The 21,535-nt window shown below is 41.0% G+C and overlaps 2 protein-coding genes across 8 annotated transcripts in view; one reads left to right on the top strand and one right to left on the bottom strand.

The window, feature by feature from the left end:
• Nucleotides 1–5,069, bottom strand: part of psip1b (PC4 and SFRS1 interacting protein 1b) — a 37,846-nt gene extending 32,777 nt beyond the window's left edge. Inside the window, exon 1 of the mRNA XM_029754909.1 lies at nt 4,974–5,069. The gene's annotated coding sequence lies outside the window, so the exon portion shown is untranslated. The remainder of the gene's footprint in view (nt 1–4,973) is intronic.
• A 1,897-nt stretch (nt 5,070–6,966) lies between these two features.
• The window catches only part of ccdc171 (coiled-coil domain containing 171), a 64,211-nt gene continuing 49,642 nt past the window's right edge, over nt 6,967–21,535 (top strand). For 6 of the 7 annotated variants that reach the window (XM_029754663.1, XM_029754662.1, XM_029754664.1 and 3 more), the window contains exons 1-9: nt 6,967–7,017; nt 7,560–7,775; nt 8,049–8,226; nt 9,546–9,720; nt 15,925–16,103; nt 18,038–18,184; nt 20,478–20,570; nt 20,934–21,032; nt 21,196–21,257. In XM_029754663.1, the coding sequence (XP_029610523.1) occupies nt 7,618–7,775; nt 8,049–8,226; nt 9,546–9,720; nt 15,925–16,103; nt 18,038–18,184; nt 20,478–20,570; nt 20,934–21,032; nt 21,196–21,257 (1,091 nt within the window). In that variant the 5' untranslated portion in view covers nt 6,967–7,017; nt 7,560–7,617. Of the gene's footprint in view, nt 7,018–7,559; nt 7,776–8,048; nt 8,227–9,545; nt 9,721–15,924; nt 16,104–17,437; nt 17,500–18,037; nt 18,185–20,477; nt 20,571–20,933; nt 21,033–21,195; nt 21,258–21,535 lie in introns of those variants that run through there. The other variant, XM_029754667.1, reaches the window with a different exon arrangement.

Below are 21,535 nucleotides of genomic sequence, written 5' to 3'. Positions count from 1 at the left end.
AGACAGACACGTCGCTAATCACTAGTAGAGGAAGTTGGTTTGCAAAACAGACATTGTTAAAAAAAATAATAATGAAAAGACAATTTTGACATCAATGAATGATATAAACCCATTGATTCTTGAAGAATATAACTGCCTCATGAGTTTAGCTCAACTGTGGAACCCTGTGAGAACCAAGCTAGCCTTCAACAGGAAGTGAACGGTAAACCAAGAGCTAGCTAAGTTAGCCTTCAACAGGAAGTGAACGGTAAACCAAGAGCTAGCTAAGTTAGCCTTCAACAGGAAGTGAACGGTAAACCAAGAGCTAGCTAAGTTAGCCTTCAACAGGAAGTGAACGGTAAACAAAGAGCTAGCTAAGTTAGCCTTCAACAGGAAGCGAACGGTAAACCAAGAGCTAGCTAAGTTAGCCTTCAACAGGAAGCGAACGGTAAACCAAGAGCTAGCTAAGTTAGCCTTCAACAGGAAGCGAACGGTAAACCAAGAGCTAGCTAAGTTAGCCTTCAACAGGAAGTGAACGGTAAACAAAGAGCTAGCTAAGTTAGCCTTCAACAGGAAGCGAACGGTAAACCAAGAGCTAGCTGATGGACCACGCAGTGCAAGACGTCCACAGTAACAGAGTAGCCAGGACAAAAAAATAAGTAAAATAAAAACATTTTCACATCATTGAAATCAATCCCAGCACGTTTTTTGGGCTCATTCAGTAGTTTTAACCTGATGTATCCTGTTGGAAAATCCTTAATAAAAAAATAAAATAAAAAAAAAGGGACCATTTAGTTTACATACATTGAAAATGATACTGTTGCTGCTTCCTGTTGTCATGGCTTTGTGATTTATGTCATAACAGTGCTTTTAGAATGTCCCTATTCATAATATGTTGAAATAAGTTGTGATATTTTTTTGTTATAAACCAATACAAAAAAAACTTACTCCCTACACACACACATCACACACGTATTCTAGGGCTGTACCCGACAAAACATTTTTTTTATCTTGGTCGACCGAGAGTCTGTTCTTTCAACCAATCGATTGGTTGACATTTTTAAAACGTATTATTCCATATATTGACACATCCTATGTTAGAATAAAAATCAACTATATGTAGGCTACTGAGCTTGTCTGATGATTTAAACGCTGCGATTAAAAATGTTGACAAATTACTGAAGAGTGAGCAAGAGATCAATATAGCCTAACCAGAAGAAAAATAAAACCTGTCCCGGACCTTCTTCCTCCCGCTGCTGCTGGCCTTCCCAGATTCTGCCGTTACGCTCCTAAAGTAGCCGGTGATAGATTACACCAGCGGCCGGCAACCTTTTCCATGTGGAGTGTCAAGTTATCGTAACATTTCTACTGATCTGCGTGCCAATTATGGTTTTCAGATGCACGTTTTGGAACAGTTTTATTTAAATTTATAATAAAAGTCGTCACCTCAAAGTCAATGTCATGTGGTTGATCAAAATTCTGTTTAAATGAAAATGACACAAATCTAAAAGTAACTTCTAATACCAATAAGTAAAAAGAGCCTACATTAACCAACAAATAAAAAAAAACATTGCAGCCCGCAGATAGAACATATCCTGATAAATATGAAAATATCCTAGAAATCACATCGTCTATGCATGGCCTGTCTGCAACGAACTTAAAACGTTGTATGAACTTGGTCCAGCCCAGTCCAGTCCAGCGGCTTGTGCAAACTTAGAACATTGTATAAAATATTCCGGACCCTCAAGAGTTTCCTCATTGCAGTTAGCGCTGGACAGACAGACACAGCCGAAAGGCTATTTGCCCAAAGGATAATTAGTAAATCAGGCAGGTCTATTTTATGATGTTTCCACAGGATCCCCTTTTCATGCTGAGTGGTTATCGAAAAGGGAGAAAGCTGGAAGGATTTTTTCCAACAGGCAACGTTGAGAAACTACATCAATGGATGTAAAAACAGACTTTCTTTTTTGAGGCGAAGAAAACATTTAATGACTGAGAAGCTCCACAGTGATGGGGAGTTAAGACAATCATATATACTAATCAGATCCCCCAAAATGGACACATTTTATAGACCTACATTTGATCGTAGGCCAGGGAACCTTGGCCTACTTTATGTATAATCAGATCCTTGCTGAAGATGGACAGGAGCAACAAAACTGGTAAAAGGAATGAAATAAACCAAAACTTGTTCCTCACAAGTGTAGCCTAGGTCGTGCTCTCTGCAAACAACATGTCCACTCAGACAATGACAACAATAATAATAATAATAATAATAATAATGATAATAAATTGAACACAAGAGAAATTACTGTAATCAAACATTGTAGATTAGAAATTATGAGAATAACGATAACGATGTACTACTAGTGATACTGGTGTGCAGCGGACCGGCCCGCCGGGGAGACGGCCAGCGGACCGGCCCGCCGGGGAGACGGCCAGCGGACCGGCCCGCCGGGGAGACGGCCAGCGGACCGGCCCGCCGGGGAGACGGCCAGCGGACTTGTATTTTGATAAATTATATAATAAACTTTCTAAACTGCACACCGTGGTAGCAAAACTCAGGACTCCAATATTAGCAGGCAGTATTTAGACTGTCCACTTTGAAGTGCTTAGACAGAACGACTATATAAGGAATGGAACATATAGGACCAGGTCCTGCTACCATTATAACGAATCCAGCTATCAATTGTGGACGTTAACAAGCAAGAACTGAGACGGAAAGATAATGGTGGAGAAAAGTCAAGAGGAGTTATTTTCGTATAGAGGGAGGGGATTCTATACGTTATGTAGAGACAGAATACTATAAAGGCAGGGCTCTGTGATTAGAGAATTTAGCTTTTTACATGGAATTGCTCGGCTTTGTTATGATTGTAATAAAGTCTAATTGAATCTACATGTTCCGGTATCTGTGGAATTTTTTGACTCAATGTTTTTCCACAACAACACACACCAATATATACAAGCAGTCACTTAAGACTGGAAATTATTAGCCTGTTCTACTTTAAATTGTTCACGCCTAAATCACTCACATCGATATTGTATAGAAATCAATGGAACTGGGACATTAACTGCGGTACCGAACAGACAAACTACATATAGTATCAGTGGATAGATGACAACCTGTTATGGCCATTTACCGAGTCCTCCTCGCTAGCTAGCGGGAGGCAGGATCCTTCGGCTCCCACCTACCCTCAAAGTTAACAGAACTGGGTGGGGGGGGCTAACGACACAGTCTACCTAGCTAGCACACGGTGTCTCTCCTGCCTACTGTGTACCAGATTCCTGTTTAGGACTAGCTGGCTAAGCTAGCAAACAGTGTCCTTCACTGGCCCGCCGGGGAGATATCAGCGAACCACTCGCCCACCCAACGCCATACACAGTCTGCCATCTGCCCGGTACAGTTGAAATCGGGATTCATCCATGAAGAGCACACTTCTTCAGCGTGCCAGTGACCATCGAAGGTGAGCATTTGCCCACTGAAGTCGGATACGACGCCGAACTGCAGTCAGGTCAAGACCCTGGTGAGGACGACGAGCTTCCCTGAGACGGTTTGTAACAGTTGTTGGTGCAGAAATTCTTTGGATGTGCAAAACCCACAGTTTCATCAGCTGTCTTGGTGGCTGGTCTCAGATGAACCCGCAGGTTAAGAAGCCAGATGTGGAGGTCCTGGGCTGGTGGTCCACGGTTGTGAGGCCAGTTGGACTTACTACAACAACATTGGAGGCGGCTTATGGTAGAGAAATGAACATTCAGTTCTCTGGCAACAGCTCTAGTGGACATTCCTGCAGTCAGCATGCCAATTGCACTCTCCCTCAACTTGAGACATCTGTGGCATTGTGTTGTGTGACAAAAATTCATATTTTAGAGTGGCCTTTTATTGTCCCCCAGCACAAGGTGCACCTGTGTAATGATTATGCTGTTGAATTCATATTTTAGAGTGGCCTTTACCCGCCCCAGCGTAACAGTAACCGTCACCCATCAAAACCCCTTGCAGAGCAAGGGGAACAACTACTTCAAGGTCTCAGAGCGAGTGACGTCACCGATTGAAACGCGATTAGCTCGCACCCCGCTAACTAGCCAGCCATTTCATACCGGTTACACAAGCACAAGGTGCACCTGTGTAATGATTATGCTGTTTATTCAGCTTCTTTATACACCACATTAGGTGGATGTATTATCTTGGCAAAGGAGAAATGCTCACTAACAGGGATGTAAAATTTGGGCACAATTTCATAGTAATAAGCTTTTTGTGCGTATAGAAAATGTCTGGGATCTTTTATTTCAGCTCATGAAACATGGGACCAACACTTTACATGCTGCGTTTATATATATTCTTGTTCAGTGTAATTCCGAAGTCATTATCAAAGACTTCTCAAACATAAGTCACTTTGCTATTACGTTTCTTTTGATTGGCGATTTTCTGCATTTATCAAAAGTCCCATTTAAGTGGCCTAATTTCAGATGCTTTCCATTTAAAGCAGGATTTGTAAGAAAATCGTTCAAGGCAAAGCGTGTAAACGTTAACTAACAATTATATTAAATCTGAACTATCCATAATAATTGCATTATCGTGTGCAAGTAAGCGTACTCATTGACACTCAAAAGAGTATCTTGGGCGCCATTGTCGGAAAGTGATACACAAACATGGAAGTCAAGACCTGAAGTCATGCAGTGGTCAGTCAATTTCATGTTTCAGTGGCAGCCTTCATATTACACCCTCGTAGACTTGACACGTTTATTAGCTCGGAGCTCATAAAATTTGCTTGATTCTTTCGCGTATTTTTTTGCTCTATATAGATAGATAATGTTTACAAAGAGGCTAGCTGTGTAGCTAACAAGCTAGTCATTGAAAACGGAACACCGTTGTATCTTTTCTCCGTTATTAGATTGCTAACTTTGCCACAATAATGCATTGTAGCAAGGTAGTCTAGTAAAAAAAAGAAAAAATATATAATATATATATATATAAGAATGCGTATTGTTAAAATTCTTACCAGAAAAGAAGTATCCCCGAGTTGTAAAGGCGTGTGACTCGCAGCTGGAATTGAATGTAACTCACCCGTGTGAAGCTAGCCACAATAACACTCAACCACAACCGGAACCGGAACATCTACGGTTCAACTTCAAAATAAAAGTCTCCCCCTTTCAAATCGATTCCTAAACGGGATACAAATAGTGGAATCGTGACACATTTGGACGAATTAATTCTAAACGAGGTTGGAATGTTGTTATATATATATATATATATATATATATATATATATATATATTTTTTTTTTTTAATGTTTTAAAGGACAATAAATAATTTGACACAAAACAGAACAAATCTGTTGAAATATGTAGATTTATTAGACTTCAAAATTGCATTGGGGGCATACTTCAATCATCCTTATGTGGCTGGCTTCACACAGGTCTCACTCCCACCCTCCGCTGGACTGGGTCATGGCTAGACATAAACCATCCTCAACCATCAGTCAAATTAGCGTCAAAAGTTGTTGTTTATTGAATTTCAGCTAACCCTAACCCTTTTCCTATACTTAACCTAATTCTCATAACCTGCTACCTTAATTATCCTGCTACGAAAAGTCAAAGGTCACGTTAACTTGACATGGATCCCTTCTAGCCATTATGGCCACAAGGGCAAGCCAGGGGGGACATACTTCGCAGTATAAATGACATAACGTTAACTATAAAACGAATGCTTGTTGAACATTTTAGCCAGAGCTGGAGATTAAACGAAACTTTACTCACAGAGTTTTTAAACCTAAACCAGCACCCACCCATAGCACGCGCTCCAGCAGGTACATTTCACTGGTCACCCCCAAAGCCAACTCCTCCTTTGGCCGCCTTTCCTTCCAGTTCTCTGCTGCCAATGACTGGAACGAACTGCAAAAATCACTGCAGCTGGAGACTCATATCTCCCTCACTAACTTTAAGCACCAGCTGTCAGAGCAGCTCACAGATCACTGCACCTGTTCATAGCCCATCTGTGAATACCCCATCCAACTACCTTATGCCCATACTGTATTTATTTATTTTGCTCCTTTTCACCCCAGTATCTCTACTTGCACATTCATCTTCTGCACATCTACCATTCCAGTGTTTAATTGCTAATTATTTCGCCACTATGGCCTATTTATTGCCTTACCTCCCATATTCTACTTCATTTGCACACACTGTATATATACTTTTTCTATTGTATTATTGACTGTATGTTTGTTTATTACATGTGTAACTCTGTGTTGTTGTTTGTGTTGAACTGCTTTGCTTTATCTTGGTCAGGTCGCAGTTGTAAATGAGAACTTGTTCTCAACTTGCCAACCTGGTTAAATAAAGGACTTGTTCTCAACTTGCCTACCTGGTTAAATAAAGGACTTGTTCTCAACTTGCCAACCTGGTTAAATAAAGGACTTGTTCTCAACTTGCCAACCTGGTTAAATAAAGGACTTGTTCTCAACTTGCCAACCTGGTTAAATAAAGGACTTGTTCTCAACTTGCCTACCTGGTTAAATAAAGGACTTGTTCTCAACTAGCCTACCTGGTTAAATAAAGGACTTGTTCTCTACTAGCCTACCTGGTTAAATAAAGGACTTGTTCTCAACTTGCCAACCTGGTTAAATAAAGGACTTGTTCTCAACTTGCCTACCTGGTTAAATAAAGGACTTGTTCTCAACTGGCCTACCTGGTTAAATAAAGGGGAAATAAATACAAAAAATAAAACAACCTGTACTGTCTTTGCTTTACTCGTCCACATCTCGATTCCCCCTTCATAATTATTATTTTTTTTATTCCAATTTCAAATTACAACACAAAAACAAATAAATATAAGACATCAACTACAAAAATATATGTTCTTCTTATGAAACAAATAATAAAACTTCAGAAACATTTTGTTGTTTACAAACCCTTTCTTAAACGCGTCAGAGGCCTGTTCGGCCAATCGAAGGGCTAGACGGGAGACGGAAGTGACGTAAGGGACGTAAGGAAAACAAACGGCAAAGATGGCGTCACTTCAAACGGATATTGAGACAAACATCTGTAAGTTCCTCATTTAAACGTACTAAACTGTCGTAACTTTATCGCTACCGAGTTGCATGAAGTATAAAACATTATTGTTATTTCAGAAGGTCTTACATTTGTTGTTCAAAATGAAGTTATTTCACCGCTTCGAGACAACGACCCTCTTGTGTTTTTGGGCGAAGCGGTCTTGCTGGCAAGGCAACGTTAGCTAAGCAACCTAACGTTAATAAACTCAGCTATTCTCATGGGTCTCTGACTAGCAAACAAACTATCAGCGGGTTTACTGTCAAGACAGAGAGGAAGCTATCCAATATAGTTAGCCAGCCAATGCCCAATTCCCTTGCTTCAATACCCCACAATTGTATTTTTCCTTTACCTACTAGCTAGATATTCTCATACTAGTGTGACCTATCTAGTTAACGTTAACTAGTAGTAACTGGCTAGCTTAGCTCATCGCCTTCACCTGTAAGGTAAACAAAACACCATTGTGTTTCCAAGGTTACAAATAGGTTTTTAGCTAACTAAATATTTGCATGATTGGCTGTGTAATACACTCTCAGGGGGACAACAGACTAGAATCTGAAAGTCTGGACAGAGTATCCTCTCTGACCTGGCATTATGCCAACGGAAAGACCAGCGGCAGTCACTTCTGAGCGGCTCCGGCATCATGACCGACCCAGACGGAAGGACAGTGTGCAGTCCAAGCCCTCCCTGCTGGCCTCACACCCCCGATCAGCGGCTACTGCAGCCAAGTCCTGCGAGGATGAGATCAACAGGTACGGGGAACCTTTGATCTACCTGTAGATCTAGCCAACGCCTTTTAAAATGATCTAAGGAGGCCAAAATATTGTTTTAAATGTACATATATTAGTTATTTTCTTTAGATGTTTGAATACACAGATAAACAGTTGTTGTGTAAAGTCAACACATTTTACTGTTGTCAAAATCAATAGATATTTAAATGTTACGTAGTTACGGATGCATGCCAATAACCTAGATGTTTACACACAGATAAATGCAATTCTAACTGTAGTTTCTCTGTGTTTCAGACTGAAGGAGATAATCTGTGCTCTGCAGGCTGAGCGTCAGCAACTGCGCTCCAGGGAAGAGGAGGGGGACAGGCTGGGGGGTGTTGGGCTGGGACCGTGGGGGCCCGAGGAGCTACGATGGAGGATCAACCAGCTGGAGAGAGACAAACTGGAACTAACCTCCAAACACAATGAACAGGTACTGTAGACCTACCCTTACTTTTATAACACAATATCAATACTACTATATAATAACTACACTTTTATAACACAATATCAATACTACTATATAATAACTACACTTTTATAATACAATATCAATACTACTGTATAATAACTACACTTTTATAATACAATATCAATACTACTGTATAATAACTACACCTTTATAATACAATATCAATACTACTGTATAATAACTACACTTTTATAATACAATATCAGTGCTAATGTATAGAAACTACACTTTTATGATACAATATCAATACTACTGTATAATAACTACACTTATGATAAAATATCAGTACTACTGTATAATAACGGCACTTGTATAATACAATATCAATATTGTTATATTATTATATTAAATATAATAACACAATACAATATCAATACAACTGTATAATAACTACACAATACAACGCAATTACACTGCTATGTACATTATCAGTCAAACGTTTGGACACACCTACTCATTCCAGGGTTTTTATTTATTGTTGCTGTTTATCTACATTGTAGAATAATATTGAAGACATCAAAACTATGAAATAACACATATGGAATCATGTAGTAACCAAAAAAGTGTTAAACAAATCAAAATATATTTTAGATTTTAGATTCTTCAAAGTAGCTACCCTTTGCCTTGATGACAGCATTGCACACTCTTGACATTCTCTCAACCAGCTTCGTGAGGTAGTCACCTGGAATGCATTTCAATTAACAGGTGTGTCAAGTTAATTTGTGGAATTTATTTCCTTCTTAATGCGTTTGAGTCAATCAGTTGTGTTATGACAAAGTAGGGGTGGTATACAGAAGATAACCCTGTTTGGTAAAAGACCAAGTCCATAATATGGCAAGAACAGCTCAGGTGCTAGTTGCTGGGGTAACAGAGGTGCAGGTGCTAGTTGAGATGTTACCCTCGTGCTGCTGGTGCTAGGCCCTGGCTCTTCTCCATCTTGTTGGTCAGCAGGCTGCATGGGCGGGTGTTATGTTTGCTGCTAGGTTCCTCAACTTCGGTGGTCGGGTTAGCAGGCTGCTCGGTGAGCTCAGCTTCGCAATCAACATGGTGGTCCTCTGTTTCTTTGCTCTTGGCGGTGCCCAAACATTTTCAAAATAGACAGATAGAATTATTCAGCTCGCGGCTAACAAAAACGCGTCTGGTGAAATAGGTGTGTGCTGACGTGATTTGTTACTATGGCACTGTATGAACCTCTAGTTTGATACACATTGAAAGGTGTAGGAAGCCAACTGGGACCGTCTGACCGTATCACCCAACGTTCCTCCACCCTTCCCCTCCAGGTATCCTCTCTAGAGGGCCAGGTGGCCAGGCTGAGAGCAGCAGTGGAGAGAGGAGAGGCACAGAGACAGACTCTTGAGTATGACATGGCTGTAGCCAGGAAGGAGGCTGGAGCGGAGAGAAGTAACCTCCAGGAAAACATGGCTGCTCTCTGCAGTCAGAATGAACAACTCATGGGTAAGAGAGAGAGACTGTGTGTGAGACTGAGACTGTGTGAGACTGAGTGAGAGAGAGAGCTGAGCGATTTGTGCTTTTTGAGGTTGGTTCCATTATTACAAAATAATCACTGTTTTGGATTTTCTGTTTCAATATTATTTTTCAACATTTAAATTCATTATGAAATAACGACTCTATAATGATTTAGAGCTTTTTAATGGAAATTCCAAAACCAAAAATAGTGAACATTCAATGGCCAAAACATTCCATTGTCTATGTCAGGTCCACATTGGGTCGACATCAATAGAAACATTGGAAATTACTATGAAATAAAAACATATTTCAGTTGTGTTTATTACTTAGTTTATATTGGATGACTTTATTATTATTCATTCCTCAAAGTAATAATCCGTCTGTAGTAATCACCCGTCTGTAGTAATCACCCATCTGTAGTAACCACCCATCTGTAGTAATCACCCGTCTGTAGTAACCACCCATCTGTAGTAATCACCCATCTGTAGTAACCACCCATCTGTAGTAATCACCCATCTGTAGTAATCACCCATCTGTAGTAATCACCCATCTGTAGTAATCACCCATCTGTAGTAACCACCCATCTGTAGTAATCACCCATCTGTAGTAATCACCCATCTGTAGTAACCACCCATCTGTAGTAACCACCCATCTGTAGGAATCACCCATCTGTAGTAACCACCCATCTGTAGTAATCACCCATCTGTAGTAATCACCCATCTGTAGTAATCACCCATCTGTAGTAATCACCCATCTGTAGTAATCACCCATCTGTAGTAACCACCCATCTGTAGTAATCACCCATCTGTAGTAATCACCCATCTGTAGTAATCACCCATCTGTAGTAATCACCCATCTGTAGTAATCACCCATCTGTAGTAATCACCCATCTGTAGTAACCACCCATCTGTAGTAATCACCCATCTGTAGTAATCACCCATCTGTAGTAACCACCCATCTGTAGTAATCACCCATCTGTCTGTAGTAATTTTCAAAGTAGATGAGGCGTACTCTGTATGGTATATCTGGTCTGTGTGTATCTAACATAACAGGGTTAAAGTGGACCCCTCTCTCTTGTTGTTATATGGTATATCTGGTCTGTGTGTATCTAACATAACAGGGTTAAAGTGGACCCCTCTCTCTTGTTGTTATATGGTATATCTGGTCTGTGTGTATCTAACATAACAGGGTTAAAGTGGACCCCTCTCTCTTGTTGTTATATGGTATATCTGGTCTGTGTGTATCTAACATAACAGGGTTAAAGTGGATCCCTCTCTCTTGTTGTTATATGGTATATCTGGTCTGTGTGTATCTAACATAACAGGGTTAAAGTGGATCCCTCTCTCTTGTTGTTATATGGTATATCTGGTCTGTGTGTATCTAACATAACAGGGTTAAAGTGGATCCCTCTCTCTTGTTGTTATATGGTATATCTGGTCTGTGTGTATCTAACAGGGGTTAAAGTGGACCCCTCTCTCTTGTTGTTATATGGTATATCTGGTCTGTGTGTATCTAACATAACAGGGGTTAAAGTGGACCCCTCTCTCTTGTTGTTATATGGTATATCTGGTCTGTGTGTATCTAACATAACAGGGTTAAAGTGGATCCCTCTCTCTTGTTGTTATATGGTATATCTGGTCTGTGTGTATCTAACATAACAGGGTTAAAGTGGATCCCTCTCTCTTGTTGTTATATGGTATATCTGGTCTGTGTGTATCTAACATAACAGGGGTTAAAGTGGACACCTCTCTCTTGTTGTTATATGGTATATCTGGTCTGTGTGTATCTAACAGGGTTAAAGTGGATCCCTCTCTCTTGTTGTTATATGGTATATCTGGTCTGTGTGTATCTAACATAACAGGGTTAAAGTGGATCCCTCTCTCTTGTTGTTATATGGTATATCTGGTCTGTGTGTATCTAACATAACAGGGTTAAAGTGGACCCCTCTCTCTTGTTGTTATATGGTATATCTGGTCTGTGTGTATCTAACATAACAGGGTTAAAGTGGATCCCTCTCTCTTGTTGTTATATGGTATATCTGGTCTGTGTGTATCTAACATAACAGGGTTAAAGTGGATCCCTCTCTCTTGTTGTTATATGGTATATCTGGTCTGTGTGTATCTAACATAACAGGGTTAAAGTGGACCCCTCTCTCTTGTTGTTATATGGTATATCTGGTCTGTGTGTATCTAACATAACAGGGGTTAAAGTGGACCCCTCTCTCTTGTTGTTATATGGTATATCTGGTCTGTGTGTATCTAACATAACAGGGGTTAAAGTGGACACCTCTCTCTTGTTGTTATATGGTATATCTGGTCTGTGTGTATCTAACAGGGTTAAAGTGGACCCCTCTCTCTTGTTGTTATATGGTATATCTGGTCTGTGTGTATCTAACAGGGTTAAAGTGGACCCCTCTCTCTTGTTGTTATATGGTATATCTGGTCTGTGTGTATCTAACATAACAGGGGTTAAAGTGGATCCCTCTCTCTTGTTGTTATATGGTATATCTGGTCTGTGTGTATCTAACATAACAGGGGTTAAAGTGGATCCCTCTCTCTTGTTGTTATATGGTATATCTGGTCTGTGTGTATCTAACATAACAGGGTTAAAGTGGACCCCTCTCTCTTGTTGTTATATGGTATATCTGGTCTGTGTGTATCTAACATAACAGGGTTAAAGTGGATCCCTCTCTCTTGTTGTTGTATGGTATATCTGGTCTGTGTGTATCTAACATAACAGGGGTTAAAGTGGATCCCTCTCTCTTGTTGTTATATGGTATATCTGGTCTGTGTGTATCTAACAGGGTTAAAGTGGACCCCTCTCTCTTGTTGTTATATGGTATATCTGGTCTGTGTGTATCTAACAGGGTTAAAGTGGACCCCTCTCTCTTGTTGTTGTATGGTATATCTGGTCTGTGTGTATCTAACATAACAGGGGTTAAAGTGGATCCCTCTCTCTTGTTGTTATATGGTATATCTGGTCTGTGTGTATCTAACAGGGTTAAAGTGGACCCCTCTCTCTTGTTGTTATATGGTATATCTGGTCTGTGTGTATCTAACATAACAGGGTTAAAGTGGACCCCTCTCTCTTGTTGTTGTATGGTATATCTGGTCTGTGTGTATCTAACATAACAGGGGTTAAAGTGGATCCCTCTCTCTTGTTGTTATATGGTATATCTGGTCTGTGTGTATCTAACAGGGTTAAAGTGGACCCCTCTCTCTTGTTGTTATATGGTATATCTGGTCTGTGTGTATCTAACATAACAGGGGTTAAAGTGGACCCCTCTCTCTTGTTGTTATATGGTATATCTGGTCTGTGTGTATCTAACATAACAGGGTTAAAGTGGATCCCTCTCTCTTGTTGTTATATGGTATATCTGGTCTGTGTGTATCTAACATAACAGGGTTAAAGTGGATCCCTCTCTCTTGTTGTTATATGGTATATCTGGTCTGTGTGTATCTAACATAACAGGGTTAAAGTGGATCCCTCTCTCTTGTTGTTATATGGTATATCTGGTCTGTGTGTATCTAACATAACAGGGTTAAAGTGGACCCCTCTCTCTTGTTGTTATATGGTATATCTGGTCTGTGTGTATCTAACAGGGGTTAAAGTGGACCCCTCTCTCTTGTTGTTATATGGTATATCTGGTCTGTGTGTATCTAACATAACAGGGTTAAAGTGGACCCCTCTCTCTTGTTGTTATATGGTATATCTGGTCTGTGTGTATCTAACATAACAGGGTTAAAGTGGACCCCTCTCTCTTGTTGTTATATGGTATATCTGGTCTGTGTGTATCTAACAGGGTTAAAGTGGACCCCTCTCTCTTGTTGTTATATGGTATATCTGGTCTGTGTGTATCTAACAGGGTTAAAGTGGACCCCTCTCTCTTGTTGTTATATGGTATATCTGGTCTGTGTGTATCTAACATAACAGGGTTAAAGTGGACCCCTCTCTCTTGTTGTTATATGGTATATCTGGTCTGTGTGTATCTAACATAACAGGGTTAAAGTGGACCCCTCTCTCTTGTTGTTATATGGTATATCTGGTCTGTGTGTATCTAACATAACAGGGTTAAAGTGGATCCCTCTCTCTTGTTGTTATATGGTATATCTGGTCTGTGTGTATCTAACATAACAGGGTTAAAGTGGACCCCTCTCTCTTGTTGTTATATGGTATATCTGGTCTGTGTGTATCTAACAGGGTTAAAGTGGATCCCTCTCTCTTGTTGTTATAGGGTATATCTGGTCTGTGTGTATCTAACATAACAGGGTTAAAGTGGACCCCTCTCTCTTGTTGTTATATGGTATATCTGGTCTGTGTGTATCTAACAGGGGTTAAAGTGGATCCCTCTCTCTTGTTGTTATATGGTATATCTGGTCTGTGTGTATCTAACATAACAGGGTTAAAGTGGACCCCTCTCTCTTGTTGTTATATGGTATATCTGGTCTGTGTGTATCTAACATAACAGGGTTAAAGTGGACCCCTCTCTCTTGTTGTTATATGGTATATCTGGTCTGTGTGTATCTAACAGGGTTAAAGTGGACCCCTCTCTCTTGTTGTTATATGGTATATCTGGTCTGTGTGTATCTAACATAACAGGGTTAAAGTGGACCCCTCTCTCTTGTTGTTATATGGTATATCTGGTCTGTGTGTATCTAACAGGGTTAAAGTGGACCCCTCTCTCTTGTTGTTATATGGTATATCTGGTCTGTGTGTATCTAACAGGGTTAAAGTGGACCCCTCTCTCTTGTTGTTATATGGTATATCTGGTCTGTGTGTATCTAACATAACAGGGTTAAAGTGGATCCCTCTCTCTTGTTGTTATATGGTATATCTGGTCTGTGTGTATCTAACATAACAGGGTTAAAGTGGACCCCTCTCTCTTGTTGTTATATGGTATATCTGGTCTGTGTGTATCTAACAGGGTTAAAGTGGATCCCTCTCTCTTGTTGTTATATGGTATATCTGGTCTGTGTGTATCTAACATAACAGGGTTAAAGTGGACCCCTCTCTCTTGTTGTTATATGGTATATCTGGTCTGTGTGTATCTAACAGGGGTTAAAGTGGATCCCTCTCTCTTGTTGTTATATGGTATATCTGGTCTGTGTGTATCTAACATAACAGGGTTAAAGTGGACCCCTCTCTCTTGTTGTTATATGGTATATCTGGTCTGTGTGTATCTAACATAACAGGGTTAAAGTGGACCCCTCTCTCTTGTTGTTATATGGTATATCTGGTCTGTGTGTATCTAACATAACAGGGTTAAAGTGGATCCCTCTCTCTTGTTGTTATATGGTATATCTGGTCTGTGTGTATCTAACATAACAGGGTTAAAGTGGATCCCTCTCTCTTGTTGTTATATGGTATATCTGGTCTGTGTGTATCTAACAGGGTTAAAGTGGATCCCTCTCTCTTGTTGTTATATGGTATATCTGGTCTGTGTGTATCTAACAGGGGTTAAAGTGGACCCCTCTCTCTTGTTGTTATATGGTATATCTGGTCTGTGTGTATCTAACATAACAGGGTTAAAGTTGACCCCTCTCTCTTGTTGTTATATGGTATATCTGGTCTGTGTGTATCTAACATAACAGGGTTAAAGTGGACCCCTCTCTCTTGTTGTTATATGGTATATCTGGTCTGTGTGTATCTAACATAACAGGGGTTAAAGTGGATCCATCCAGAGATCTGTTTATAATGACAAGATGCTCATGTCCAAAATAAGCCCATAGAAACGCATTGGGCTGATTTTGGACACATTTTGGAGAGAGTGAAACCTCTCGCTTCGCATCTTCCTCTCTGATCCGTCGGAGACCCCAAAAAACTGCCGCAATGGATTATGGTCATTGTAGTTAATTATCACGTTTTGGCGCTGAACTAGGTTCAATATTTGCTTAATGAAAACTACAACTCCCTTCAGCCCAGCGTCTCACATAGTTCTGGACTTCATTTCTCTCTAGAGAAACGGCGGGTTGGGGTCACAAAAACACAGAGCTAAATGAAATTCAAGGAATTGAACCGACGTCAGTCAATGAGTTGTTTAATAACAACAAAATAAAATATATGTCTGTTATTGACAGATTGACGGTGAGTATTTTAATGTGTATTGATTGATGATGGTGTGTATGTCTGAATCGATGCTTTATGTCTGTCTGTCTGTCTGTCTGTCTGTCTGTCTGTCTGTCCGTGTGTCAGAGCTGCAGCAGAGAGTGTGTGTCCTTCAGAAGGCTCTGGAAATCACCCGGATGGCCCGGGAAGAGGACCAGCATGCATTGCAACAGGAAGTGGAGGAGCGGGACGCACTGGTGCTGAGCGCTAACACAGAGAATGATCAGCTCACCGCTGAGAACAAACACCTACACACCCTGCTGCAGGTAACACACACACACACACACACACACACACACACACACACACACACACACACACACACACACACACACACACACACACATACACACACACACACCACACACACACACAAACAGGTAGGTAACACACACACCCTGCTGCAGTTAACACACACACACACCTTGTTTTCTTTGGTCTGTAACATGCAGTGAAGTGGACAGGTTACCTTGTTATCCTTGGTCTGTAACATGCAGTGAAGTGGACAGGTTATGTTGCAGGTTATGTTGCATCCTTGACTAGGCCAGGTTTGGTTGCAGGTTATGTTGCAGGTTATATCCTTCACTAGGCCAGGTTATATCCTTCACTAGGCCAGGTTATATCCTTCACTAGGCCAGGTTATATCCTTCACTAGGCCAGGATCTATCCTTCACTAGGCCAGGTTATATCCTTCACTAGGCCAGGTTACATCCTTCACTAGGCCAGGTTATATCCTTCACTAGGCCAGGTTATATCCTTCACTAGGCCAGGTTAAATCCTTCACTAGGCCAGGTTATATCCTGCACTAGGCCAGGATCTATCCTTCACTAGGCCAGGTTATATCCTTCACTAGGCCAGGTTATATCCTTCACTAGGCCAGGTTAAATCCTTCACTAGGCCAGGTTATATCCTGCACTAGGCCAGGATCTATCCTTCACTAGGCCAGGTTATATCCTTCACTAGGCCAGGTTATATCCTTCACTAGGCCAGGATCTATCCTTCACTAGGCCAGGTTATATCCTTCACTAGGCCAGGTTATATCCTGCACTAGGCCAGGTTATATCCTTCACTAGGCCAGGATCTATCCTTCACTAGGCCAGGTTATATCCTTCACTAGGCCAGGTTATATCCTTCACTAGGCCAGGTTACATCCTTCACTAGGCCAGGTTATAATCCTTCACTAGGCCAGGTTATATCCTTCACTAGGCCAGGTTACATCCTTCTCTAGGCCAGGTTATAATCCTTCACTAGGCCAGGTTATATCCTTTACTAGGCCAGGTTATATCCTTCACTAGGCCAGGTTATATCCTTCACTAGGCCAGGTTATATCCTTCACTAGGCCAGGATCTATCCTTCACTAGGCCAGGTTATATTGCAGGTTATATCCTTCACTAGGCCAGGTTATATTGCAGGTTATATCCTTCACTAGGCCAGGTTCTATCCTTCACTAGGCCAGGTTATATTGCAGGTTATATCCTTCACTAGGCCTACTCCTACTAGCTTTACGCAACATTTCAAAAGGTACGTTTTGCTTATGTGACCAAATTCCAAGTTTTGACCGATCCGTTTCCCGTCGATGTGTTTTCACAGGAATAATAAACCATTATGTGAAGAAGTAGACATGAACTGCACTTCCCTTCTCAACACACCAACACAATACATGTAATTCTACATTTTATATTGGTGGGGGGGGGGATAATGTGAGAATTGAACCCACGCCACAAACTGCAACGATCACCAGGACCTCTGCTCTCGTTGTTGTTATGTGTGTTGACCAGTCAGTTTAAACGCGTGATGTAGTTAGTTTATCACAATGTGCCGTTAGACTTCTGTTTTTAAATATGTTTTCATGAAAAGTGTTGGTTTAAGCGAAAGTTTGCGAGTATCGCGTCACCGTAACGGAATTATTAAAAACATACATGACACATACATTTGTTACAGGTCACTGACGACTCCTGGTAGTTCAGTGTTAGATGCAGCAGCACTGAACTCTAATGGGCATTTAGAAGTCACACAGAACACTCACAGGAAAATACATTCATTTGGTGGGCTTAGATCAAAACAGTCACAATGAGAATTTTTTGTTTGTTTGTTTGTTGTTGAATATTAACCCTTTGTTAACCCCCTCCTTCACCCCCTCTGTCACTTCCCCCTCTCTCTCACTTCTTCCTCCCCTCACCTCTCCCTCCCTCTCCCCCAGGAACAGGAGGAGACTCTGCAGGAGCTGAAGAGGAGGATGGGGGAGGTGCAGAGAGAGAGGGAGAGAGACGGGGAGACACTACGACGTCAGACCAGCGAACTGGGCTACATCACAGAGAGAGAGGAGAGAATGAAGAAAGAACTAGAGGTGAGGGGAGGCAGGGAGAAACCAACATGGAACCATCCTACAGAGAGTCAACACTCTAGAAACCAACATAGAACCATCCTACAGAGAGTCAATACTCTAGAAACCAACATAGAACCATCCTAGAGTCAATACTCTAGAAACCAACATAGAACCACCCTACAGAGAGTCAATACTCTAGAAACCAACATAGAACCACCCTACAGAGAGTCAACACTCTAGAAACCAACATAGAACCATCCTAGAGTCAATACTCTAGAAACCAACATAGAACCATCCTACAGAGAGTCAATACTCTAGAAACCAACATAGAACCATCCTACAGAGAGTCAATACTCTAGAAACCAACATAGAACCATCCTAGAGTCAATACTCTAGAAACCAACATAGAACCACCCTACAGAGAGTCAATACTCTAGAAACCAACATAGAACCACCCTACAGAGAGTCAACACTCTAGAAACCAACATAGAACCATCCTACAGAGAGTCAATACTCTAGAAACCAACATAGAACCACCCTACAGAGTCAATACTCTAGAAACCAACATAGAACCATCCTACAGAGAGTCAACACTCTAGAAACCAACATAGAACCATCCTACAGAGAGTCAACACTCTAGAAACCAACATAGAACCATCCTAGAGTCAACACTCTAGAAACCAACATAGAACCACCCTACAGAGAGTCAACACTCTAGAAACCAACATAGAACCACCCTACAGAGAGTCAATACTCTAGAAACCAACATAGAACCATCCTACAGAGAGTCAATACTCTAGAAACCAACATAGAACCATCCTACAGAGAGTCAACACTCTAGAAACCAACATAGAACCATCCTAGAGTCTATACTCTAGAAACCAACAGAACCATCCTACAGAGAGGCAATACTCTAGAAACCAACATAGAACCACCCTACAGAGAGTCAATACTCTAGAAACCAACATAGAACAATCCTAGAGTCAACACTCTAGAAACCAACATAGAACCATCCTACAGAGAGTCAATACTCTAGAAACCAACATAGAACCATCCTACAGAGAGTCAACACTCTAGAAACCAACATAGAACAATCCTAGAGTCAATACTCTAGAAACCAACATAGAACAATCCTAGAGTCAACACTCTAGAAACCAACATAGAACCACCCTACAGAGAGTCAATACTCTAGAAACCAACATAGAACCATCCTACAGAGAGTCAATACTCTAGAAACCATCATAGAACCATCCTACAGAGAGTCAACACTCTAGAAACCAACATAGAACCATCCTACCGAGAGTCAATACTCTAGAAACCAACATAGAACCATCCTACAGAGAGTCAACACTCTAGAAACCAACATGGAACCATCCTACAGAGAGTCAACACTCTAGAAACCAACATAGAACCATCCTAGAGTCAACACTCTAGAAACCAACATAGAACCATCCTACAGAGAGTCAATACTCTAGAAACCAACATAGAACCACCCTACAGAGAGTCAATACTCTAGAAACCAACATAGAACAATCCTAGAGTCAATAGTCTAGAAACCAACATAGAACAATCCTAGAGTCAACACTCTAGAAACCAACATGGAACCATCCTACAGAGAGTCAACACTCTAGAAACCAACATAGAACCATCCTACAGAGAGTCAATACTCTAGAAACCAACATAGAACAATCCTAGAGTCAACACTCTAGAAACCAACATAGAACCATCCTACAGAGAGTCAATACTCTAGAAACCAACATAGAACCATCCTACAGAGAGTCAACACTCTAGAAACCAACATAGAACCATCCTACAGAGAGTCAACACTCTAGAAACCAACATAGAACCATCCTACAGAGAATCAATACTCTAGAAACCAACATAGAACCATCCTACAGAGAGTCAATACTCTAGAAACCAACATAGAACCACCCTACAGAGAGTCAATACTCTAGAAACCAACATAGAACCACCCTACAGAGAGTCAACACTCTAGAAACCAACATAGAACCATCCTAGAGTCAACACTCTAGAAACCAACATAGAACCATCCTAGAGTCAATAGTCTAGAAACCAACATAGAACCACCCTACAGAGAGTCAACACTCTAGAAACCAACATAGAACCATCCTAGAGTCAACACTCTAGAAACCAACATAGAACCATCCTAGAGTCAATACTCTAGAAACCAACATAGAACCACCCTACACAGTCAACACTCTAGAAACCAACATAGAACCATCCTTTAGTCAACTCTAGAAACCAACATAGAGTCTGAGAGATTTCAAATAGAGTGTGTTTGTGTTTTCCTCAGACCGCCCTACAGAGAGTCAAGACTCTAGAAACCAACATAGAGTCTGAGAGAGCTGCTCACCTGGAGTCTAAATTCAACTCTGAGATCATACAGGTAACACACACACCTCTTAAATGTGTATTTTGTGTAACGTATCGTGGGCACTAGACCCAGATGTTGGGTGACTAAAACAGTAGGGACTGAACCGGCTGCTGTTTTCAGATTATTACCACCCTCCACTGCCGTTGTGCTCTTGATCAAAGAGCTTAACACCAACAAGAGCTCTCCATCCAGGTGCACCGTGCCTGACCCTGGGCCTCTCAATGTGTTTCACTGGGGTTTGGAAGAAGGCAGAAGACCAATTTCCCTTCTAAACAAATGGACAATAAACTATCTATTTTATTTATTTATTTATTTATTTATCTCTCTCTCTCTCTCTTCCTCTCTCTTCCTCTCTCTCCCCTCTCTTTCCCCCAGCTGCGTATCCGTGACCTGGAGGCAGCTCTACAGGTGGAGAAGTCTAGTCAGGCTGAAGCTGTGTCCAGTCTGGACATGATCAAACAACAGTTCAGAGAGGTGGGTAACCCGGGCGGGCTAAGGAGATTTAAGGGTTCACATCCTAACTACAATCCCCTACCGTTGTCCCCTTGAGCAAGGCCCTTAACCCCACAACGTGCTCTCCATCGTTGTTCACTGTAACATATGGACAATAAAGTTGTATTGTTGTATTTTATTATAGGTGGAGAGAGCCTACAGTATAGAGAGAGACAGGGCACGGGACGCTACTGGCAGACTGGCACAGTAAGATCCAAAATGGCACCCGATTCTTTTTCTAGTGCAATACAGTCTGGGTATACAGTTTGTACAGTACCAGTCAGAAGTTTGGACTCACCTACTCATTCATGGGTTTTTCTTTATTTGTACTATTTTCTACATTGTAGAATAATAATGAAGACGTCAAAACTATGAATTATTTTATTTTTATGTAACCTGTATTTAACTAGGCAAGTCAGTTAAGAACAAATTCTTGTTTACAATGACGGCCTACATCGGTCAAACCCGGACGACGCTTGGCCAAT

The sequence above is a fragment of the Salmo trutta genome, chromosome 5, assembly GCF_901001165.1.
Source record: "Salmo trutta chromosome 5, fSalTru1.1, whole genome shotgun sequence".
Lineage (NCBI taxonomy): Eukaryota > Metazoa > Chordata > Actinopteri > Salmoniformes > Salmonidae > Salmo > Salmo trutta.
This window is presented reverse-complemented; position numbering and strand designations above follow the sequence as displayed.